General features: G+C 42.7%; 1 protein-coding gene and 1 long non-coding RNA gene across 8 annotated transcripts; both read left to right on the top strand.

Annotated features, from left to right (window-relative positions):
* The first annotated feature begins 766 nt into the window (after positions 1-766).
* PANX2 (pannexin 2) lies at positions 767-24,224 on the top strand. Of its 7 annotated transcripts, XM_084507094.1 has the most exons (5): positions 1,701-1,765; positions 12,746-12,877; positions 17,759-17,911; positions 18,994-20,498; positions 22,358-24,224. In XM_084507094.1, exons 4-5 carry the CDS (start codon positions 19,013-19,015, stop codon positions 22,717-22,719), a joined length of 1,848 nt encoding a protein of 615 aa, XP_084363220.1. In that variant the 5' UTR covers positions 1,701-1,765; positions 12,746-12,877; positions 17,759-17,911; positions 18,994-19,012; the 3' UTR covers positions 22,720-24,224. The 7 variants fall into 7 exon arrangements, with proteins under 7 accessions (XP_084363218.1, XP_084363222.1, XP_084363223.1 ...); XM_084507092.1 differs by lacking the exons at positions 12,746-12,877; positions 17,759-17,911 and adding an exon at positions 767-1,176 and having other exon boundaries at positions 1,468-1,765; positions 19,047-20,498; XM_084507097.1 differs by lacking the exon at positions 12,746-12,877 and having other exon boundaries at positions 1,630-1,765; positions 19,047-20,498.
* On the top strand, positions 8,736-12,504 carry LOC311430504. Its single transcript, XR_014688851.1, has 4 exons — positions 8,736-10,353; positions 10,531-10,709; positions 11,844-11,976; positions 12,398-12,504. It is a non-coding gene; the product is annotated as an uncharacterized lncRNA (long non-coding RNA).
* Positions 24,225-25,485: the final 1,261 nt, after the last annotated feature.

The raw sequence follows: 25,485 nt of genomic DNA, 5'->3' as shown, positions 1-25,485 counted from the left end.
GAGCCTACGGAGGGTGAGGAGCTGGGAAAATGAAGCAAGTGATGGTGACAGCTCTGGGCCTTTCTCACCCCCGGTGCCCTTCAGGAGCGTGCGGCAGTGACAGCTTTGTCTCTGCTGCCTGGGCTCCTTCACCAGGGCTGTCGCCATCAGGACATCCCTCTCGCCTGGCTCAGCACATCCCTGCCCGCATGGAAGGACCCCTGCAAAGCAGCATTAATTTAAGTTTGCATCCCATATTTAAACTTGAGTAATTGAACTTGAATAGCACGCAGTGATCGTCGTATTGTTGGCAGTGAGTGGGGAAAGGGAAATTTCAAGGCAAAGACGAAAATCTCTGCCTTACTCCTGCTGTGTTGCAGATGACAACTACAAATCTTTGGGAGAAAATAATAATAATAATAATAATAGTAGTGTCAGCGATATTTGTTTACGGGTATCTCTGGTTTTCATCCGCGCACTGCTGAATATAAACTCCCTGAATAACTTGGGGGCTGCGACCTGGCGCTTTTGTCTGGGTGCCGCGATGCAGCACACACGTCCCTCGGTGCAGTGTGCCCCCAGCGGGGCTTTAAAACCCTTCCAGCGGGGACACCTCGCCCCGGGGACACTTCGCCCTGAGGTGCCCCGGGGGCTGCGGCTGCTCCCCCTCCATCACCTCAGGAGGCGGCGCGGCCCCGGCCCCGGCCCCGGCCCCCGCCCCCGCCCGCCGCCGACCTCCGCGGGCCCCCGGCGCATGCGCGCTGCCTCCAGCGGTGCCTCCCGCGGGGCCGGGGCCGCAACGTGTTGCGCGCTGCAGCCCCCGGGGCTGTGCCTGCTGCGGCTGCTGCCCCCCCCCCTTCCTCCTTCTCCTCCTCCTCCTGCTGCTGCTGCTGCTCCCAGCCTGGCAGGCTCCAGCTGCTCGCATCAGATCCTTAAAGGACCCCTGCGCTCCCGCAATTCATTCCGGTGCTGCTCTCTCCTCCTCCTGCTGCTGCCAGCCCCCGCTGAGCCGCCCGGCGCGCTGCAGCCCGGCGTTTCCATGCATTGCCAGCCAGCCGCGGCCAGAACCGGCACCGGCCCCGAAGCGGCGGCGCGGGGACCTCTCCGCCGGCAGGAAGGGCCGGTGTAAGTTTATTTGCGCCTTCCGCTGCTGCTGGCGAGGCAGCGCCCGCGAACCCAGGGAGCCGCAGCTGCCAGGTAAATGCCCGCTCCCTCGGCGCGGGGGCAGCCCCAGCCCCAGCCCCAGCCCGTGCTGTCGCATGGCCGGGCACGGCGGGGACACGGCTGCTGGGGTCCCCCCGGCTTCCCTCTGCGGAGCTGCGTGGGGAGGCAGCCCTCCTGCAGCACCCGGGGTGCTGCTGCTGCTCCCCGGGGCTGCGGGGACACGGGGAGGTCGGGCTGGGGCGGGCAGCACGGGACCCCCACAGCACCCCGCAGCACCCCAAGGCAGCCGGCCCCGCCGCCACCCTGTCGGTGTTGTCCCCGCAGGCCACCGCCCGTCCCCGTGTCCCCGTCCCCGGGGGAGGCCCGTCGGCGTGAGGCCGCCCGCAGCCACCGCTTATGCAACACATCATCGATAACCACCCCGACATGGCCACCGCGCTGCTGGCGGGCGAGAAGCTGAAGGAGCTGATCCTGCCCGGGCAGCAGGATGACAAGGCGGGCGCGCTGGCGGCTCTGCTGCTGCAGCTGAAGCTGGAGCTGCCCTTCGACCGCGTGGTCACCATCGGCACCGTCCTCATCCCCATCCTCCTCGTCACACTCGTCTTCACCAAGAACTTTGCTGGTAAGGGCTGCGGGCTCCAACAGTGGCCCCAAAAATAGCCCCAGTGGCTCCCCGCTTTGTGGCCAGCTCCTGGAGGGCAGGGGCAGCAGGAGCAGAGGGGCCGTGGGGTGCCCCAAGGACAGCGGTGCTGAGGGAGGGGAGCTGAGGGAGGGGAGCGGGTGGCTCCGTGCCAGTGGCCCACCGGAGCGCCTCTTTGTGCTTCGTTACGAGGAGCCAGAGAGGTGTAAAGATGAGGTACGGCCTGAGTGTTGGTCCTGATGTTGAGTCAGGTGTGTGCAGCACGGGTTTTTGACTGGCCCGCGAGGTAGAGGGGTGCCTCGTTATACTGGCTGCTGGTAATTACATACAGGTACACGCCTCTTGGGCTTTCCCGTATCATGATATCTCTGGTATTTAAGGGCTTGCATAAAAATTTTCACAGGTTCAAAAGCCCAGGTTGTTCGCCCATCGCAGCCAACACATCGTCCTGCCTGTCAGGGAGGTTAGTCCAGGTTTGTCTGGAAGGACAGTTCAAGTCTTGGTGAGCCTCAAAAATCATTCACCCAGTAAATTGCTGTGACATCGTTTGGGCCATTAGCAGGCAGGTAACCACTGCTTTACTTTCTGAAGTGTCGCCTCCAGGAGTGGAGCTGACAGCATGGGACTTCTTTCGGGTCCCCCGAGGCTCCATCCTGAAGATCCCTTTGGAATTATTAGCGCCTTCATGTACAGACTGGAAGCCTGTAGCTTGTATGGTCAGTGGGAATTAGCTGTGTTTGATCTGTAAGCGTATCCAAATCAGGCTCTTACTTCATATGTGGCTTTGGGGTTGACTTCCAACACTGACAGTGAAAGCAAGCATAAAGCATATGTAAGATTAAATTACCTAGAAGAGTAACTGCTTGTGAAGAGCATCTTGATTGAAGATTTTTCTAAATCATAGTTAAAACATTTTGAATTTGCCTTTTTTTTTATGACTTATATATATCTTTTATATAGTTCTTCAGCCGCAGTTGATGATAACATCATTTTTTTGCATGGTCATCTAGAGGTATCTTAAAGAGACCATATTTTCAGGGCACACTGAGCTTGGTGAACATCTGAGAACTGTCTCCTCATGGTGACCTAAAGGCAGGATACAGTCACTTTTGTGGGTCCTTCATGTAGAATGCAGAAGTGTTGGGGCCCTTCCTCTGTTTGGTTTGTAGAGAAGTAAACATCGATGAAAAGGCAAGCCTACAGAAGGCAATGAGAGTGCTTACTTCACACTGTTTGAGATTTACAAATGTGAATATTAGTAGGCCTAAAGATAACCTTGGGTGCCAGAAAGGTCATGCTCTTTCACTTATGTTTCTTTATTGTAGTGTGAGCTTCCTACCAGAGATCTGTGATGAATCACTGCTTGCGCAGACAGCAGGAACTTACTCTGTATGAGCAAGTCCTGTGAGGCTGCAGATTGCGGAGGAAGACCCAAGTCTAGGAGACTCAGAGATTTATACAGGGGATGTTACTCTGAGAGACTACACAGTGGTCCACGGAAGTTTAGCAATTTTACTCACTACTCACATCTGACCCTATTTCTGCAATTGGGTTTGTTTTATGCCATGAAAGACTACTCTAGGACAACAGTTGTGGTCTTAAATGTTGCAGTTGTTTTGTTTTGTTTTTCAGAAGTACCAAAAACAATGTCATTTGTGTCTAGTCACAGACCTTGTGTACTCATTTGACCCTATAAGACCATATGCAATGCTACAGGCTTGTGGTGGAGTGGCTGGAAAGCTGTGCAGAGGAAAAGGATCTGGGCGTGTTGGTTGATGCTCGCCTGAACATGAGCCAGCAGTGTGCCCAGGTGACCAAGAAGGCTGATGGCATCCTGGCTTGTGTCAGGAATAGTGCAGCCAGCAGGAGCAGGGAGGTGATCGTCCCCCTGTACTCTGCTCTGGTGAAGCCGCACCTCGAGTGCTGTGTTCAGTTTTGGGCCCCTCACTACAAGAAGGACATCGAGGCCCTGGAGTGTGTCCAGAGAAGGGCTACGGAGCTGGTGCAGGGCCTGGAGCACAAGTCCCGTGATGAGCGGCTGAGGGAACTGGGGGTGTTTAGTCTGGGGAAGAGGAGGCTCAGGGGAGACCTTAGTGTTCTCTACAACTACCTGAACGGAAGGTGTGGGGAGCTGGGGGTTGGCCTCTTCTTGCGGGTGATGAGATGAGGGAATGGCCTCAAGTTGTGCCAGAGGAGGGTCAGGTTGGAAATTAAGAGAAATTTCTTCTCAGAAAGAGCAGTCAGGCATTGGAATGGGTTGCCCAGGAAGGTGGTGGCATCATCGTCCCTGGGGATATTTAAGGAAAGCTTGGACATGGCACTTAGAGACATGGTTTAGTGGGTGATATTGGTGATAGGGGAACAGTTGGACTAAATAATCTTGGAGGTCTTTTCCAACCTTGATGATTTTCTGATTCTATATGTGCTATAAGAGCAGTAACCTGTTATGTCCTACCTGGACAAAGTTTACAAGGCAATACAGAAAGCACCTTTATGGCACTGAAAAAACATGGGACAGCACTCTTCTCACATACAATATACATACCATGAGAGAAAGGGGAAAAAAAAATAAAGATACAAGAAAATGTCATACAAACTGTAAAGGGCCAACGAAATTTTCAGGACTTCTTTTTCAGGTGCAGTAAAAGAGCTCAAGATTGGTAGATTCAATTCTGCTTCCAGTGATCTCAAGAGCAAAACTCCTCCTAATTTTAAATGTGACCTGATTTAGATGTTTGCAGCCCTGTTACCAAAACAACATTTACTCAAACTTCTTTACTAAGAAGGTTGTCCAGAGACACTGACCATGGTAACAGCAATAGTCCTGCTGAGTATGTGCTTATTACTGGCTCTGCTGTTTGTGTTAGGTTTCACCCATGCGCTGCCACTGATCTTTAAAAAAAAAAATATTTTTCTTGCTTTGGATATTGCTTCCTGTATGCAATTTAAATAATACATATGAAAAGTGCAAACTTTGTTGACAAAAGTGCTGGCAAGAGGTTCCTGCTGCTGCTTTGGGTGTTAGTACCATAGTAGCTTCCCAGCCTTTTCCTTGTGCCCTTCTGTGCATCGGTTACAGCCTCGGAGTAGGAAATAAAAGCTGATGCTTATAATTACTCCTAATGCTGTTAATGATATCCGGTGCAAGCTGTTTAAAGCTACCATCATGTTGCTAAGCCAAGAACAAACCCCTCTTCTGGTTTCTGTCCCCTTACTTGAAGAGTCTTGTAAAGGCTCTCGGAAGGTGTGCGTGCTCAGGGCGTACGTAGATGTGCAGTGAACGTGGTTTCTCACAAACCCTTGAGTGCCAAGAGGAGATAAAACCCTACACACTGCTGATCTGCCTGTGAGTTTGTGGAGGATCCAGCTTACCTTAAAGCCTGGTCAGGAGTGACTAGGCACAGTGCAGTGCTGGGCTCCTGGGCCCAGCAACAGCACGCCGTGTGAAAGTTGAGCCCAGCCTCAGCATGTGAAGCAAGGAGGGCGTGCGTTATGCCAGATGGATTTAAAAGGCAATCATTTATTTGTAATTTTAGAAATCGTTATGTCTGTGGGATAATACATTGCATAGTGTAGTTTTCCTGTGGGTGAAAATAAAGTTACTTAATGAATTGTGTTGTTTTAATGACAGGGGCAAAGTGGTTGCTTAGGTTAATGTATTTGCTGTTCATGTATGTGATTTGTTCATCCTCGTGTTTGAGTACTCTGATCTCCACATTGCTTTTGAGAAATTAAATCACAGACGGTATAATGCTTGCACTGGCACCTCTGCAAAGAAATGACTACAGCCTTTCTTTGCACTTCCCTGACTTTCTTTCATAAGAGAAAAGAAAGTCCCTCAACTAACACCTTCTGTTATCGTTTCTGAGTCTCCCAATTCTCCTTTAATGTTTTTCCAACAAACTAGTGTGATTCCAGGAAGGATGCACCTAGAAAAGTAATTAAAGTAAATCTGTGTGCAGTATTAATACTGGGCAAAATAATTGGCTCGATGTCTGTACCCAGAGAGTGGTGGTCAATGGCTCTGTGTCCAGGTGCAGGCCAGTGACGAGCGGTACCTCAGGGGTGTCTCTTGGGACCGGTGCTTTTCAGTATCTTCATCAATGATGTAGACGATGGGGTTGAGTGCACCCTGAGCAAGTTTGTAGATGCCACCAAGCTGAGTGGTGTGGTTGATACACCAGAAGGAAGGGGTGTCATCCAGAGGGACCTGGACAGGCTGGAGAAGTGGGCCCATGTGAACCACATGAGGTTCAGCAAGGCCAAGTGCAAGGTGCTGCACCTAGGTTGGGGCAATCCCAGACATGAGCACAGACTGGGAGAAGAACTCATTGAGAGCAGCCCTGAGGAGAGAGACTTGGGGGTTCTGGTGGACAAAAAGCTCAACATGAGCCAGCAGTGTGTGCCTGCAGCCCAGAAGGCCAACTGCGTCCTGGGCTGCATCGACAGAGGAGTGGCCAGCAGGGGAGGGAGGGGATTGTCCCCCTCTGCTCTGCCCTTGTGAGGCCCCACTTGGAGTGCTGCATCCAGGTCTGGGGCCCCCAGCACAAGAAAGATGTGGGGCTGTTAGAGCAGATCGGAGGAGGACTACAAGGATGATCAGAGGGCTGGGGCAGCTATCCTGTGAAGGAAGTCCGAGAGAGCTGGAGATGTTCAGCCTGGAGAAGAGAAGGCTATGGGGAGACCTCATTGCAGCCTTTCAGTGCTTAAAGGGGTCTTATAAAAAGGACAGAGAAGGACTCTTTACGCAGGTAGATAATGATAGGACAAGGGGGAACGATCTTAAACTAAGGGAGGATAGATTTAGACTAGACATTAGGAGGGAGGGTAGTGTGGCGCTGGACCTGGTTGCCCAGAGAGGCTGTGGATGCCCCAACCCTGGAGATGTTCAAGGCCAAGTTGGATGAGGCCTTAGGTTGGAACTGGATGATCTTTAAGGTCCCCTCCAACCCAAGCCATTGTATGATTCTGCGATAAAGTCATTCAGGAACAGTGGTCAGCAACCTCACAAAAAGAAAGCCAGACAAGCATCCACAACAGACAAACGAATAGTCTGCCTTTCTAAAACTCACCCATGCGCAGACTTTATATACCATCAGGATGTCTTGTATTTATGGGCCAGTGTGCACTGAACCTTGAGGATCTCAGGGGAAGTGTTGGAGGCATTTGCCCTCTGTGCGCAAAGGAAACCTCCCTGCTAGCGATGCTCTTGTTGAGAGCTACAGTGCATACAGGTGGTAGTCCCAGGGGAATTTACTTGGTTTCATTCTGTTTTCTTTCACAAATTACTGCCTTAAAGATTTATTATTTTATTTAAATCCAAGTACTGTTTGAATTTCTTTCAGAACAGTGGCATGCCCCCATTACACCCTGTGTGATATCCAGTATCCGTTGTAGTGCTCCTGCATTGTATGCACAATGTTTTGCGAAGGTCCATATTTTTTTTTCCTTAGGGGTTTTATTTCTCATATCTGAAGATCCAGAAGCCTGATTTTTCATTCCCTAGCACCTTGAAGAATTAGTTACTCCTGTGCAAACTAGAAGTAAAATACAACTACCTCTGAGTGGAGAGCTCTACTTCAGTTAGTACTGCGGTGTCCCAGTGCAGGGATAGATAACCACGCTGGGTGCCAGCTAGCAGAGGAGCAGACTGTAAGCCTGTAAGTAGAGGTTGTCACTTCTGTTCTTCCCATTTAGCTGCCTTGGAGCCTGCAGGGTTGTTCCCTTCCACATGATAAAGGGTTTGGGGTTCTTTATTTAGTTACCTACCTACTTTCTTTGAAATAAATCATTAAAAGTGTTTTCTTGCTGAAGCAAAGTAGCCTTAGGCTAATACTTAGTGGAAAAAAATGATAAAAGGCCAAACTTTAATTAAAGATTAGTAGGTAAGACTCTAAGATATGTAGTTCTAGTCCAGCTGTAGTCTGCCTCAATGTTCAGCAGCTTTTTTTAGTTACGATGTTTCAGTATCTCCTATCAAGGCCTGGTGAGTCTGGGGAGGCACAGATCTAAATACAAGGGACTGGTCCTTTAATATACTGCATTTCCATTTTTACTTCCTTGTCAAAATGCAGAAAATGCGTGGTATTAGACTGCAACATTCATTATCTGTTTGATGGGCATCTGTTTGGTGTTCCATGGGTTTTTCATCTTGCTCGCTTCGCTACTCTCCCTGGTTTTACCATGGAGCTAGGTACTTGCAAACCACATGGAACTAGTATTCACAACCCACAGCCACAGATAGGGCTCTGATGGGTATTAAACACCTCTCCATCAGCAAGTATAGTGTCTGTCCTCTGACACTGGCAGTGAACAGCAGCCTTCCGTAGTGAAACATCTCACAGCCTTTGCTTAGATTCCAAGACACCATGGACAAGGATCTTCACGATATTAACATATCTTCACAATATTGAAATATTTTGGTTTCCAAACTTTCAAAAGCTTTAGGATTCATGTTGTCAGCCACAGCAATTGCTAAGTCATATCCCTTGTGTACACTGCCTTGTGCTTTCTATTCACAATGAATCATTCTGTATTGCAGTCATGTCTGCTTTTCCCTCAGAAGTTGTTTAATGCCAATACTTTATTAAAATAAAGCAAAACAGTCATCCAGTTGATTTTTATACTCCCATCAAAAGCCAAGCTTTGGTGTTCATTTTCTTGCTAGGTTTATAAAACAGTGCTTACCAAATACCAAAAAGTTGCTCACAAATACTGTATTTCTATGTCTCTTAGCAGTTATGTAGCTCAGCCCTCTACCACCCTTCTGCTAGAAAATTCTCATGAGGAAGTCATGGAAGGAGACAGTAAGTTAAATGACTGAAGAGTTAGGACAAGTTTTATGTTTTATTTTCTGATTTGTAATCATTTTGCATAAGTGATGCTTACTTCACTGTGCAGTACAGTGTATGCATGAGTTCAGTGTCTCTATGCATTTCACCCAAAAGTATGTTTGAAGTAGTGTATGGTGAGGATTTCTCTGCTACAAGATGGAATTTTATTTTGTATTGCCGGTCAACTTTTTGAATTTGTATTTCTGTCTCAGGTTGTGGGCAGCATATTTACACACACTCTCACTTCCTGACCTGACTGTTAGTTGGCTTTTGAGCTTATTTTCCATTTTTACTCGGTAGCCTTACTTAAAGCCACATACAGTAAAAAAGTGAAGATGAAGTTTTCCCAAATAGTTACTGTTACTGCTACAAGTACTGGGCCAGATTGTTATTTGCATGCATGTGAGGACATGGATGCAGAAATTAGTTCTGAGGCAGTATTAGCTGCTGAGACACTCCTTAAATTCTCTTCTCACACCTCTTGTGTTTTAAGTGCTTTCAAATCGTGTATTTTTTAAAGAACTGCAGTAGTGCAAGCAGCCATGGGCTGGCCGTGGTTCAGACACTGGCTGTTTGCATTGCAGTTGGAATTCTTACCAAAGGGTGAGGGCAAAACACAAACACAATGTTCATGGAGTATGCAAGCTGGCTTTCTCGGATTTTTGGTCACTTATAGATTTGCAGTTATGCAGTTGAATGTTAAATGGAAAAGTAATCTAGAGGAAACACATGAGCCTCACATAAGTAATCATTCCACTGCAATTCCTAGAGGCCACAGACGTTTTTCTGTCACAAATTCCATCTCTCAGTCTTCATTGACACATACGTGTCGTCTTTTTTTTATATTGACTTGGATGACCCTGTCTACACTATTAACCCTTTCATTTTCTTGTGTCTCATATGTGAAGAGGTCCAACATATGGATAAGATTTAGCTTAATACATACTTTCAGGATAACTTCAACAATCTGTACAGATAGATGGGTCAAAAGCATTCTTGTTTAAGAGCTACTTAACTCATTCACCTTTGTCAAGAGGGAACCTTTTGAATAAATAAGAGTAAGGCTGAGACTGTTTTTCAAAGCTACCATGAAGTATTTTGAAGCTTTTTCTCTCTAAACTAGACAGAAATTACACATCCAAGATCTAGAGGTCTCAGCTTGTATTGCCTCTTAGATTGGTAAAACTCTTCAAGACGAATCTGTATCATCCGTGAGTTCCCTGGGATTTTTGAACACTAAAGATGACTGCAGCAGGCACCTTCAGTAGGTATACACATTTAATTAAAAAGCTGAAATATTTCACAGTAGACTGTCATCATTCTTGCAGAGGTTTCTTTTGTTTCCCATGATACAGGATTTATTCTAAGAAAAGGGTTGAAAATAATGCCTTATGTTTCCATCATAAGGGATTTTGTATATTATTCTCCTGTATTTGAGCTTGGAAACTCAGTTGTACTTCTTAACGATAGTAAGGTTTGGAGATTTGTTTGCTTTTCTCTTCTGGCAGCAGTTGCTGAATGCAGGGTGCGTCTTTTGCAGCTTGGAGCTCAAGTGACTGTTTTGGAGCATTTCAGCTGCACAGGGAAGTAATTAATTCTGAGGCTGAGGTGCCTTGTCTTCTGTGGGATCCACAAACTGTACAGGAGGGATGGAAACATCCACACTGGAAGTTGCAGGGTCCCTGGGAGCCTTTTGAGGCTGATTCTCTTTTGCTCTGTCATGATAGATCAGCACAGGTCTGATACTTCACAACCCCCAGTTTCGCTATACCTGGAGGGACCAGTTTTCTAAAAAGCAGTAGACCAGTCATCTCTGCCTCCAAATACTGAGATACTAAAAGAATATAATTACCTAATGAACTAACTACTTGTATTTTTCTTTTCTTTTTTTTTTTTTAATATGAAATTTTCCAGGTGCTGTGTTTATGCCAAGAGGTACTTAAAACAAGCCATCTTTTTTCATTTCTGACCATTAAAAAGCAGTAATGCAGTAGAACAAACCTGCTGTTTCCTGTTGTTTCCTGTGCTTGTATTTTGCGCTTGACCCTTGAATTAAGAAGCCACCCTTGTCTGTGTGCCATCAGTTTCACTAGGTATTCATTTCACCTTGGCATTTATGTGTTCTTGCAGTTTGCTTTAGCTGTTACTCTAGTTCGCATCATCCTAGTGTCTGGGTGCCTATGTAGCTGCTTTGGGGTTCTACTTCTAGAGGGGAATTTTTGCATTGTCCAAAAATGTTTTTTGATCTTTGGGTAACATGAACACACTTGCTTTCATGCATTACTTCTACCCCTATAGAGAAGTTCTGGCATCACCAAATTCCACTTACCTCCTTATACTAGGGATAATTGTAGAAGTCAATATTATTCAGATCTCTTTTGTAGAGCTATCTGGCGGAATTAATTATATTTTGGTGAATGCATTCTGTTAGTCAAATCTAACTTTTCCTCATATCTTAACATAGTACAAAACAAATGATAATACAGAAATACACCTCTAGGTGCAAATGCAAGCATTGTAATTTCCTTCCAGATGTCTTTTGTTTTCACATAAGGCTCCATGAACCACAGGAAGAAATGCTCGCAGTGTTGCTCATCAGTTCAGTCATTACAGAGAAGCTCTCTTTCTAACAACATTGCCACCGTACTGTGTGACCATCATGTGGTGGATGGTAGCTCATTATTGAGGAAACATTTCTCCATAGGAACAACCTCAGGGATTTCATTTAGGTGTTTCTGCACCTTCCGTGTAACGGTTGCCATTTCTGGAGTAATCTTTTCCAACATGTCAACATACGAACCAAGTAGGACTAGGTGCTTTGCTCTCCTGAATTTTGCAGGGCAGGCATTACAAGTCTTTAAGCCTAAGGTTGCTGGTAAGTGAACTTCAGCATACCAGCTAATTTCAGAAGAGCTAATGTACATTACATACAGGGAATATAGTCCTGTAAATTTTTATATCCACTGGGAATGTTCAGTACTGATATAGTTACTCTGCAAATCTAAAATACATGCAGTTTGAACAGCAGTCTTGCAAGAAAAATGGCCCCAAACTGTAAATATGGGGACACCCCTGTGGGAAACCAATTACCTGTTAGTCTTTGAAGCTGTTTATCTCACCCATTACAACTAATTTTTGTAGAATGTGAGTCAGTAAAACTTACTAGCAGATGGTTTCCTGTCTCATTTCCTTAGGGACTTTTCTTTTAAGATTTTTTTCTTAAACAGGACAAGTGATTTCAGAGAGTGGTCAAAAAAGGCTATACCTTACCTTGTTGATCATGGAGAAATTTGTACCTTAGGAAGACTTCATGGGCATGGAACCTTTTTTCAGAGTTGGAAAGAATATTCCCTAACAAAGGTAAAGGTATTGTCTTTTTGTTTTGATAAAAATGATAATTCTTAATAATCAGCTTGCTAAGTTAAGGCTTAGTTCTATGAATGTTTTATGTTCTTATTCATATGAATAAACTGAGTTAAATAGGACCGTATGACTACAATTGATACACAAAAGTAATTTCAGGAATCCATCCTCATACTGTACTAATTTCTAACCTTTAAATAAAGTAGTTGAAATAAACCTGTTAAATTAAAGGAATTTTCTAGTTAATTTGGATACTAGCCAGCATTTTTTAAAGTCACATCCAAAATAGAGTTACATATTCCTTATGGAAACCTCTGGCTGGGATGGAAAAACTGTTTACTGTTTAGATGACATCATTCTTACTTAGACTACATTTTCAGCTTTAGTAATATAAATGTTTTTTGTTCTGTTTTTCCAGAGAGAAGAGGATCCAGGACATTTCTTCTTTTCCTTTTAAAAAAAAAAATACTGAAAACTACTAAATAAATAATTTCTGTTTCTCAAAATAAACAGTTTGCTACCTGCTTCCTTGTGCATTCCTTTTAGTACTTGAGATGAATGAGGCATGTACATCTGATTGCTTACACTCCCTTGATACAACATAGGGAAGAGCAGTATGATAGAACTACACTTGTCAAATACTAACATCTATGGCTGAATTCAGGGAGCTCCTCATTTATCTTGGCTATTATAAACTTGTGTTCTAGCATCTGATGGGGCAGGAAGATTCAGAGATCCTACCTAAACACTGATTTTCTCCTTACAGTAAAGTGGAGAGGACCTTATGAGGAGCGCTTCAGAGAACTTGACTGAAATACCAGCTTTTCTTTGTAGGCAGGTTGAGCACTCGCATGATTTAGCAGTCCTCTTGAAGAGGGTGAAAAGCCATAGGCCCAGGGTGAGTCTGCAATATATTTAACTCGGTACTTGTGCTTACCTGATACTTAGTTACGTACCTGATACTCAGGTCTCCAGAGTTGGTGTCTGCTTCCCACTGGCATTCCCTGTGAGCCTCTGTGACAGAGCACGAGGGTTTAGTTGCTTGTCCAGGAGTTGGGAGACCCAGCCTGTTCGGCAGAACCTAAGCAGCTTCTCTGCTGCCTATACCCAGTGTATGTCAGGCAGCACGTTTACTTTGGATCCTCAAAGAATTACTCAGACAAGAGACATACTAACCTTTGTCTTGGTATAGCAAGCACAAGAATTTTAATCTCATTTTTTTCAGTTTTATTTTCTGAAAACTGGATGCCATTTTTTTCCTTTTTTTTTTTTTTTCTGTATGCTGTTAGGAAATTGTTCTTTTCCTCCTGCATTATTGAATCACGGTTTAGAATGCTGGAAACCTGCAGTCTCCTTGGAGGGTTAATGAGGTGTGATTTGGTTTTCCAGAGTAAATTCTAAAAGATGGAGGTCACAGGAAACATATACAACTTATTATTATGGTTTATATTTTGCTTCTGGTTAATACATTTTATTTCACAGGGAATATGGTAGGTGTAAAGAGTCAGTTGCCCCTTTATATAGGGGCATATACTGTGTATTAAAAATATCTTACTGTGTTTTTAACATCTACCAAAAACATTGTAAATGTGTTGTCCATATTTATTTAAGTAACTTTTGATTACTGCTTGTAATAAAATTTTAGAAGCTCGAGATTGACCCCCCTACAGCATCAGTTCTTCAAAGAGAGATTCACATGCCTAATTTTATGCACTATGAGTAATCCCACTGGCTTCAAAGAAACTGCATGAAGTCATTTTTAGAAGCAGGGTCTATTTTTTTTTTTACTGTGTTGAATACTGAGAGGCTGGTATTGTTATCTTTATTTGAAAACACAAATGAATGTTTGTGTGAGATCCAATTCACTCACTTTTTCTAGGAAAACTTGTAAAAAATAAACTTTGAAAGATACAGGAGAATAACACATAACTGTCAGCTTGACCGTGTCTTACTTAACAGTGTTGTTTCTATGTACCACATACTAGCTCACATTTTTTGCAAAATTATTTTTTTAATATGTATAGGCATGTGCATACACCCACAAAGCCTCCTTGGTGGACTGTGCTGTTGACATCTTTTCCTTTGAGATGCAAAACTGGGGCCTGAACTGCTTGTATTGCAGTGTGAGCCTCTGCATTCCTTCTGAGATTAATTTCTGCAACGGGAAGCTGCACAGAGGTTCCAACCCCAAACCTCAGCCCCCCAGCCCCTCATTTGAGAAATTTTAGAACTTAAAGTATTGTTTTTCCAGGGTTAAGTTTAGTTAAATTAATTTATCTAACATGTTTAACACTTGCAGCCTGACAAAGAGTATTTAATTCAGGGGCTCTTGAAGAGGGCTGTTGAGTGTATGCTGAGCTGTGTAGAGGTTGGGGAACCACTGGGAGGGGGTGGTTGACCTTGGACTGAGACTAGTAGAAGTGGTAGCCTGCACCTGCAGAAAGTCCCAGGCGTTTCTCAGAGCATTTACTAACAGGCAGCACCTAGCTTTCATACTTTGCCTTCACTCCTGCCTTCCACTTTGTCTCTCTAGGTTCTTTCTAAACATTTTACTGAGCATGGTCCCCCCTGCCTTCATCCCCCTCCCTACCTTGCTTATCTTCTCCCAACCATGTTCACTCTTTCATTCCCCTGAAGTATGTCCTTTTTACCACCATATGCCTGGAAGTAATTTCTCTAAGTAGTACTTAAACTGATAGGATGAGATGGTACAGAATGGAGCATGTGAAAAAACTTGGCTGTCAAGGGTTTTTATTTCTTCAAGTGGCATAATAGAATTATTGTATTCCACAACTAACTAATTCTGCTTTGACTATTTTATCTTGTCTGTATATCCAAAAAGATTAATTTGAGATGTCTCATATTTTATTAATGAGATTAGTTTTGTGGACTTCTAAAAGTTACTTACATGAACAATGAGCAGCATAAAATGCATTTCTGTACAACTGTTGAAAACATCTGAGGTACTGCTCACCTGTGATCATCTAACAGTATTGAAAAAGGGAAGCTAAGCTTCCTAGTATGCATCTTTATACTCAACTCAGTATAAGATTAATTAACATATTTGCATAGGTGGACCTAACAGCAGACCTTCAGGCTTTGAGCTTCCTGAGAATTTACTGAGCATGAGCACTGAAAATCTTGCAGTAGGCCATCACATTTAATGAAGAAATGTTGAGTTCAGCATTCCAGCTCCCAATATTGATTACAGGCTAATTGGGTAGTATCTTATTTTTTTGCCTTTGTTGCAGTTGCACACGTGTACAAGTCACAGGTGCATGTATACCCTGTACCACCTTTTCATTATTGTTTGGAACAGGCAAAAGATTGTTTTGGAGATGATGACCTTGCTCTCCATGACGTATTTATTTATTTTTTAATGGTAGGAATTTCTGTCTGCTGGGCTCACGAGCATGTAACTATCAAGGAATGTGTAGGGACATATTATACTTATGGCCTAAGCCCCAACAACACTCAAAAGAGGACCAACACATTCAGCCATCGTAGTATCCCCTAAGCTTTGCAAAAGTTTTTCCTTATAGTATCTTCTTCTTCTGTCATTTTGTCATTTCCTACACAATTGAATAATTATGGCATATCCAATTAAACTGCCAAGTTTTGGGAAAAACATCCTATATTTATGAGTATAAACTACAAATATGTATTTTTTTTATTTTATTTTTATATCATATGATCCAATATCAGAACTTTGGTTTTAAAAAAAAATCTGATGTGCCTTCTGAATGCGCATTATGGGGTTCTCACGGCTAAGTGAGCTGTGTATGTGAGAACAACTTGGTACTCCTCCATCCTCAACAGACCTGCATTTTGAGATCCAGCTATATGTTGATGCCATCTTTCATAACAAACCAGATTAGTTATTGATGTGATGCTTTCCTTTCTCATTTATTTCTGATTGACACATTGCAGCAGAGGAGAAATGGTCCATGCCCTAGTATGATAGGATCAAACACCTTCATGGTGTTAAATGCAAGGTAAAATGCTGCTATTGCCTAAGGAGCATTCACAAAAGCTAACTTAAAGCTAGCATTGATCTTACTTGGCAGCCCCTTGTCAATGAAGAGACAGGTTCCTTCAGGCAGCAAGTAAATTAGTCTTTTGCTTTGAATCTTTGTATGGAAGGGTCTTCCCCTCCTCTCCATTTTCTCGATGGTTGTCTAGATGAATGAGCTTTCCAGGACTGATGCTTTGCTTTGTGAGTCACGTCCTTTGCTGAGAAGGATAAGGTAAACTCCCCTGTGGAGTAACTAACAAGATCAGTGACATTCTCTGGCAGTGAGTATGACTCAAACATGTTAAAAAACACTGTTTGAATAAAACTGAAGTGTAACCCTGCCTCCTCTTCAGGCAGTTATCAGAAGTCCCACTGCCTTCACTGAGGACCCTTCATCTGAAGGGTTTTGGGATTCACCTGACACATAATGAAAATCGTGTGAATTTAATAAAAATGCAAAGAAAATACAGGAGTAGCATCAATAAATAACAACACTGAATAAGAATGGAATACCATGCTCAGCTATCCTGAAAAATTAGAGATCTCTCTCAGCTTACCAGGCAGTGGGAGCAGCTAAATATCTTTAACAAGAAAAGTTAGTAAATTCCTATAAAATGGCATTTGCTTTCTTTACTGGGCTAGGCAGGCACATTTTTGAAGTAGCCTCCAATGAAGCTGTTGAGTCTAAACCAGAGTTGTGGAACTTCCATTTTTCAGAGAAGTGGACAAAGTGCAATTAGTCTCCAAGTGATCTGTCCAACATAAATGTAATGTTAAGACATTTTGATATTTTTATTTGTTTATAAATTAAATTAATATTTGGTGTATATATAAAATTTTGGCAGAAGTCACCTTAGTCTTTCAGGCCTCGGTGAGGAGAACTCTTTTTATTTGGTAGTAGCAAATGATACATGAATCCAAAAAAAGTCCCTATGAATGGTTTGTATGAATATTTGTTGCTGTCGTCTCAACTATTCATGGTGCTGAGACCCAGCAGAAATGAATCTATGTATTTCATGGGAAATTAAGTTTTATGTTGACAGGTTCTACTAAGCTTAGGACACACCATTCAAAATATTTCTGCTTACAAGAAATGCTTGAAGCTATTTGCCATTTTTTTGATGGGAATATATTCACATAGGAATCTTCTGAATCTCCTGGGAAATCATAGAGTAACTCCCTGATAGTAGGAATTGAATATTTTTGTATGCATCCTTTCATGGGCAGGGTTAGGAGGGCATGTAATTGCTGAAGATGAAAGACAATGAATATTTTTATTGTAACTAATGAGTAAATGCACAATGTTATTCTAAATGAGAAGCTGTGTCTAAGAAAGGTAGATCATTTAATCTACCTTCAGCTGCGTTTTATGGTAGATCATAAAATAGTCTTCAGAAGTGATTTTAAAGAATATACAGGACTTAATCACTTTACGTCGTGTCTTGGGTAGTATCATTTATTCTAGCAAGTCTGTCCAAATGGTTATATTATTAGAAAAGAATCTTCACTGAATCACTTTAAAAATATTTTGTGCAGTCCTAAGCATGTAGATCAGAGAATATGTTTACACATCCACATTTTACCAAAGCACTAGTAAATGCTTTTGATTTGCTTGAATATGAGGAGTATTAGTTGGTCAACTAAGGAGTCTTCTGTTATGCCAAAAGGATTAGTTTTTTTTGCCTGCCTATTAATTTTGAATATTTTACTATTTTCAAATGACATAATATTTTATTATTTCTCTTCATGATTTGTATTATTAAGAGAACAGTACCTCCACTCTCTTCAAGTGAGCTGTTCTCCATCTGAATTGTAGACTGCGTTCAGAACTGGAGCCAGCTTGGTGTTCTTGAGCGATTCTCAATTCAAGAGAACATGCCTTCCTCCTATGGATCTCATTTTAGGATTTTTTTTAAGGTATACCAGAACACTGTAAATTATATTCCCTTTGTTCTACCTGCCAAAACATTAAAATATGGTCTTCCTCTTTGAAGAGGGTATTTTGATAATGGTCATTTGTTTTGGAGCTGTTAATGCTGTTGTAGCTTTCACAAGTTTTTCTGCATTATTGTCATGTCTATTGTTAGAAAAATGTAATTGCATAAGAACATAGTACACCTACTGAGTCAAAGCAAAAGTCCTTTAGCCCAATATCCTGTCTCTGATGGTAGCAAAACTCAAATGCTTAGGAAATAGTATTAAAATAGACAAGCATATGGTATTATTTTCTTGGAAAAACCCTCCCACTGCCCAGCAGCCTGTGACTTAAAGATGATGCTACGGAAAAAAAATGGATCATTATCTGTGTATTAAATAATTCTTGCTATACTTTTTCTTCCATTACTTTGTCTACATGTTTTCTTGATCCACTATATTTGTTGCTACCATAATGCTGTAGGACAGTGAGTTCCAGCATTTAATTGCACACTATGTAAAAAATGATGTTACATTTTCAAATGTAAAATTAATTTTTCATAGTGGGAAATACAATTAACACACCAGATTCTGTCTTGGTCAGTCACACTTTAATTCAAGCCCATTAACTGGGATACAGTTGCCTAAATGTTTATATGTCTTTAATTTTTTTTCTATTATATCAATGAGTAGATATATCCACTAACTTTTTTTTCTATTTAGAAGAATATTCAGCTGGGATTAACCTTAAATTTCACCTAAATGAGCCTTTCAGCATTTGCACATATGCCAAAATAACATCCTAAGCTATTGTGTAGAGGATATCAGGTCTTTTACCTTTCTAGAGTTAAGACCACACTTTAGCTTAGGATATTGTTCTCAGCGAGATAACTAAAACCAAAATATGTATTTATTGCAGACATTTCTAGCTGAGGTTCATTATAAATTTTCCAGGTAAATAGTTTTGCCTGGAGGCTTGTGAAGATGTGAGCAGGCTGAGCTGTCTGATAGACATTGTGGGCTTAACAGTCATGTGAAGATACAGTAAAGTAAAATTGATATCATTTGAAATGTTTATTTTCCAGAGCTCCTTTTGTAGGTTAAATGCACAGCAGTGACTTTTCTCTCTGTTATACAGAGGAGCCAATATACTGTTACACACCACACAACTTCACCCGCGATCAAGCCTTGTATGCCAGAGGATATTGTTGGACAGAATTAAAAGATGCCTTGCCAGGAGTTGATGCCAGCCACTGGCCCTCCTTGTTTGAGCATAAGTTCCTACCTTATGCACTGCTGGCTTTTGCTGGGATAATGTACATTCCAGCTCTGGGCTGGGAATTTCTGGCCTCCACCCGACTGACGTCAGAGCTTAATTTTTTGCTCCAGGAGATCGATAATTGCTACCACCGTGCAGCTGAAGGACGAGCACCAAAAATTGAGAAACAGATCCAGTCCAAAGGCCCAGGGATAACAGAGAGAGAGAAAAGAGAAATCATTGAGAATGCAGAGAAGGAAAAAAGCCCCGAACAGAACTTGTTTGAGAAATACCTGGAAAGAAGAGGACGCAGTAACTTCTTGGCTAAGCTTTATCTCGCAAGACATCTGTTCATCATCTTTTTAAGCATTATACCAATTACATACTTATCCACCTACTATGCTACACAGAAGCAAAATGAATTTACATGTGCGCTAGGAGAGCCTCCAGACAAAACAAGCAGCTCCAAATTGCACATCAGAGTGAACTGTAAGCTGCCATCTGTCCAGCTCCAGCGGATCATTGCGGGTGTAGATATTGTTCTCCTCTGCTTTATGAACTTGATCATCCTTATCAACTTAATTCACCTCTTCATATTTCGTAAGTCCAACTTCATATTTGATAAACTCAACAAAGTTGGAATAAAGACCAAGAAACAGTGGCAGAAGTCCCAGTTTTGTGACATCAATATTTTGGCCATGTTTTGTAATGAAAATCGGGACCACATAAAATCTTTGAACCGCCTGGATTTTATTACAAATGAAAGTGATCTGATGTATGACAATGTGGTCCGCCAGCTGCTTGCGGCCTTGGCCCAGTCTAACCATGATGCCACTCCAACCATGCGTGATTCAGGGATCCAAACAATAGACCCAAGTGTCGACCCAGCAGACATTGATGGTAATGAGCAGCTCATCATTAAGAGACCAAGGAAGAAGATGAAATGGATCCCAACTACCAATCCACTTCCTCAGCCATTCAAGGAACAGTTAGCCATTATGAAGGTTGAAAACCATAAACCCGAAAAGCCTAAGCCTGTGCGGAGAAAAACAGCGACAGATAGCCTTATTGCTCCTTTACTAGAATCCACTGCAAAAACCTCACAGCAATCATCAGCTCATAAAACTGACTCAAACGCCATCCCAAGCACAGGCAGTGAAAAAAAGCACACACGACACTTTTCCTTGGATGTACATCCATATATACTTAGTAGTAAAAAACCCAAGCCAGAGATTCCAGCCATCCCCTCGATGCCTACATCAAAAAGCCAAGAAGGTGGATTCCTAAACCAGGAAGAGAATGTCATAGTACACGTTACCTCCTCTCTCAAAGGTACAGTATGTTGCAATGCCAGTGCCACCTCCACAGACCATGGTTTTCGTAGTGACCTTCAGGAACTCAAAGCGTTCCTGAACAATTTGACCTACCTTACTAGATTTTGGGATAAGTAACAACGTTAGGATTTGTAGGCCTCAGAAACCATGGTTCTCTCTATCAGAATACAGCTATACAGAGGATAAGCATTATTACACGTAGAGCTGTGCAAAGCAGCCTGTAGGCTGTTGCTATAGGTAATTTTTCAAACACAAGCAGATTTTCACAATTATAAATGTGGTCATGCCTGGCTAAGGAAATGAGGAGGGTTTGGCCTCCGTGACACCCTTCCTGCCCCACCAGCACCTGGTATATTTCAAACCAGTCTTATTTTCAAGTCATATAGAAACAGCCAGTATACTAACCAGTAACAGCAACTTCTTAAGAGTGGGTGAGAAACTGATAAAGGCAGTTAAAGCTGCCTGTAGGAAAAAAAATTCTCTGTAACTACTAATTTGTAGGGGTTGACATTTGCCACCTATGAAGGCACAATTCGAATTATATTGTTCTTCACCCAAGAGACATTTTAAATTGCTCTTTGTCTCATGTGGACCAGAGGATGGATGGTCTGAAGTGTGGGTGCTGGTCTGGGACTCAGGGATTCTGCCATTCACGTCCCGTATGGCCTCACAAGGGATGCTCTTTCTGTGTCTCAGTTCCCTGTGTGTGTCCTGCAAATGCTACCCTTTTTCTGCCTCAAAGGAGTTTTCAAAATATATCAATAACTGTTAGATGCTAGAGTGATGGGGACAGCCATATAAGCACTAAGAAAAGTGATAGACCAGTAGATAACTGACAGAGAGATAGGTATCTTCTTGTTTATTTTTGTAAGCTACTGACATAAGAAAGAAGCACTATGCAGTTGAAGTTACAGAAAGATTTGTACATACTTAAAGCAATGGCTCTCATCTCATTACAAGCTAAGACCTCCCTCTGGGCCTCGACAGACTGACAGCTACCGTCACCCACTGCCCAGCAAAGAAGTGATTTGAGGTATAAACGTTTCTGTCACTTCCAAATCCGTATGCTCCTTAGAGCCCTCCAACTCCCCAATGTGCATGTGAGCTATTCTACAGCTTTCCTTATCTGGTCACCTGCTCTGATTTCAACTCCTCAAAACTACTGGGGTTTTCTGGTCTCAATTACCTTCATCTAAATTAGTGCTTGAATATTTTAAGAGTGAAAAATAATTACTGTAGTTTTGGGGCTCTGTTACTCTCCATTCTAATTAAAAGTATTCAGCTTTGCTTTTGAGTTAGACCAACATTGCAGTCCATCAGGTAAGGCAGACTCCTAATTTCTGGAAAGAGACACCAAATTGCTGAGTTCTTTCTGAAGACAAGTGGCTTACAATCTGTAACCACTATTTTTTCCCATTGAAAATATCAGTGCTTTTTGTATTCCATCTTGTGGTTTTCAACATTCATAGCATTTGTCAAAACATTAAATCATAACATTTCTAAAACACCTGCCAGACCATAGAGGAGAGTAAAAGATACTTTTCAGTTGTTTTTTGTTCGTTTTACAAAAATACCATTCACGTTTGGAAGCATGAGCATGCCTAAAAAAGTGAGATTTACAAAACCCATTTGTTGTTTGTCCTGTTTCCCTGAGCTTACAGTCCTGTTGTTACAAAGCTGTCCTGCTGGATTCCTCAAAGGGTCCCAAGAAAATTCACTTTGGGGTCCACTCCTGCTCCCATTGAAATCAATGGCAGAACTGCCAATGACCCTAATTGGTTCAGGACACTGCTCTGTGGTGGACGGGGAGGATGAAAGGCTACCTGTCTTTTAACTGGCTGTTCTGGTTTCTCTTAGACACCCCTCATCCTGCAAAAGAGATGCTGTACTCATCAGAGACATGCAGAACTGGGCCCGCTGCTGGGGCTTTTGTCACATGCAACCACAACCACATAGCCACCACTGCTGCGACCACAACGATGACTTTGAACCCAGTCAAAGCAGAACCGGGCCCGGCACTGAACTGCAACCCCACACACCCACTGCTGCACATCAACACGCTCTACGAAGATCACGAGGAGGAAGTCCCAAACATCATTGACAACGGGATTCACTCACCGGCCGACACGGGGGAGATCCTCTCCATCCCCACCCCCAAGCAGATAAGGCTGGCAACGTTTGACGAGCCAATGGCAATCGTGAGCTCGGTGGAGTACTGAAGGCCCCGACGGCACGCCTGCTCCCTCAGGGCCGGGTCTGAGGCTGCTGCAGTGAGAAACATGGTCCCCGCCGCAACGCGCTGCACTGCATGAGCATGGAGAGTCCTCATACAGACTGTGATAACAGCTCTTGGTAATAATACCAAAGGGTTTTTCAGGATCACATCATGAGCACTGTCAGTCATTTACCAAGTATAATAAGTAAAATCTGGTGGAAATAGACCTTTAACGCCAAGACAACCATTAGCTCTAGCTCTGAACGATAGCTTCCAGATTCAATTGGTTTTAGCACAATTTATGAACACTGAGTCTGATGGCATGCCACAGTAATTTTAGCGAGTGTTTAAATCCTTTGCATTCAGAATCACTGTCTGAAGTTAAAATGACATGGAGGTGAGGTATACTTTTTTAATGGCAGCAGTTCAATAAGAGTTTTTTTCTAAGCAGAGAGGTGTTGTTTTTTTTCACAATTCAGGATTATGAAAAAGTTATATGCAAGCAAATTTTTGTTTGTTTGTTTGTTTCTTTAGCTCACTAATGTTGGGCTTGATGGAGACTTAGCTGAAAGGGCCTTACTACCACCAGCATTTAAGTGCAAAAAGAATTGATATGTTCAATCTCTTGCATTTATAAATGAAAATACCTGAGGTATGCCCCGCCCTTCAACAAGCTTATATGTTTGATGGAAGATGATGAAATGAAGAGTTTATTTTTTTAAATATATTTTACCATGGGAAAAATTACTTTAATAACTTTTCAAACCAGGTGTTGCTTTTAACAAAATGTGTAGAAGAGAGTCATTGTAGCTGCTTATTTTTTCATAGTGTATTTATGAACCAGGTTAGAAACTTTCATGGGTGCTTTACTGATGAAAAATCTTACAGAGGTTGTTACAGAACATCTTGCAAAATAAGAAACCAGCAAAACTGTTTTCAAATAACACACAGTTAAAGAAAGTCCATGAATTTAGGTCTGCAGACTTGGCTAGTCCCTGATTCAGCAAACACTTAAGGCCATGGATGTCACTGAAACGACTCATATGTCTAAAGCTAAGCACATACTGAAGTGGCTCTGCTGGATCTGGACTCAAGTGCAAGCAGACAATAATCCTGCCATATGTGCTATCATTCTGATTCAATATTTGCCTTCCTTGGCTCAAAGCACATCTTCATCCCCATCTTCCTATAACTTTGATATGTGTGATTTAATAGAAAATTCTAGTATAACTAAAACATCTATTAAAAGTGTATCATGCAATAACCATTCTCAGCAAAATTATAGTGAAACAAAAAGTGACTGTGTTAAAATAATATTACTAGCTGCATTCAGAATTATGGACTATATGTGTTTGCATCAAAATTATGTACAATGGTAGAAGAACCACGCAGCACAAATACAGGATTGAAATCTTGAATTTATTTTTAATTTATTACCTCAGACATGGATATATGATACCAGTATTTAATTAAAATAGCACTGAAAATAAATACATATTATTCTGAATAGCTTAATGTGTACTATTTCCTAGCTTAGTTACGTACAAGTGGGATTTTATTATAAGCAGTAAGCGGGACATATAAAACCACTATTCCCCCATAGATCTCTACAGTTAGGCCCAACCTTTTGGGCCTGAACAGCCAAATATCAAGAAGCAAACCACAGGATGTGTGGCACAGTCAGGGGAGGGAGCACTGGGGGTAGCTGAAGAAGGATGTGGCTGTAATTTGCTGAGGTCTCCGTGCTGCAGAGCCGTCCATGTCAGATTGCCTTGGGTTGAGTGAGGACTTGAGCTGTTCATGAGTGGCCTTTGGCTCAAGGGCCATAGGTTTACCACCCGTCGTCTAACCCATTTGAGTGCAAACCCCAGGGCATTGCTGTGGTCTGTCAGTTGATAACCTGTGTGAAGTTTCTAAAGAACAAATCTGCACCTGCATAGGCAGAGGAAGCCAATGGGTAGCCACCATCCCTTCAGATTCACCAGTGTCACATCGAGACTTTGGAGGTGAGCCAAATGCCCCACTACATTATATTCACTCATCTAGGCAATCCACTAGTTAGATTTTTTTTTTCATGCAAATTAAAACCATTACAGTTCAGTACTTAAATGCCAATAAAAATGAAAAAAATTGAGAACTGTCTCAAGAAAATCAGGAACCCATTAATAAAAACAGAGTGAAAGAATAGGACCCTGAGGCCAGATTTAAAGAGATGCAACTCCCTTATGCCACAATATTTTCAGCTGCCAGAAGTCATCATGGTGAATGTCTTCCTGCTTGCGGCACCTCAACTGACAATGTTACAGGCACAAGACGAACTCTTTGGGGTCGCCTCTTTGCTCTCCACCTGGTATCACACATTGAGCAAAAGGTCAACCACGCTGGCCTGTAGATAGTTAGATGCCAATATCTGAACACACTGGTGTCAGGCAAAGTTGTCTATGTCTGCAAAACCAAGGATACAAGTTGTGTATGTAGTGTACTGAAAATAGCTACATCCAGTAACTATAGGGATTTTCATCATGCAGAACATACAGGGCTGGATTGGGTCAGATAGACATGCCAGCCTCCTGAGAACGCTCCCTAGGAATGGCTGTTCACCTAGGTTGGAAAGCCCCCTGCTCACCCAAGACCAGGACTCACATCTGTGCGGACACACTGTCACTCTATTGCTGAAACACTCTGCTACTGATTTAGGGCCTGCTGGTGCCCTTGTAGGAACCAGTATCAGACTTGACTGGACTGACTCAAGCTACCTGGTAAAGGCCTG

The sequence above is a fragment of the Aythya ferina genome, assembly GCF_964211825.1.
Source record: "Aythya ferina genome assembly, chromosome: 1".
Lineage (NCBI taxonomy): Eukaryota > Metazoa > Chordata > Aves > Anseriformes > Anatidae > Aythya > Aythya ferina.
The sequence above is the reverse complement of the archived record's forward strand: the minus strand, read 5'-3'. Positions and strand labels throughout refer to the sequence as shown.

Bases quoted from the DNA above. Each gene is read 5' to 3' on its own strand.
- PANX2 (XM_084507092.1), top strand. From the start codon at position 1,540: ATGCAACACATCATCGATAACCACCCCGACATGGCCACCGCGCTGCTG. The intron at 1,766-19,046 runs GTAAGGGCTGCG...TCTGTTATACAG, and splicing joins CTTCACCAAGAACTTTGCTG to AGGAGCCAATATACTGTTAC. The intron at 20,499-22,357 runs GTACAGTATGTT...GGTTTCTCTTAG, and splicing joins CGTTACCTCCTCTCTCAAAG to ACACCCCTCATCCTGCAAAA.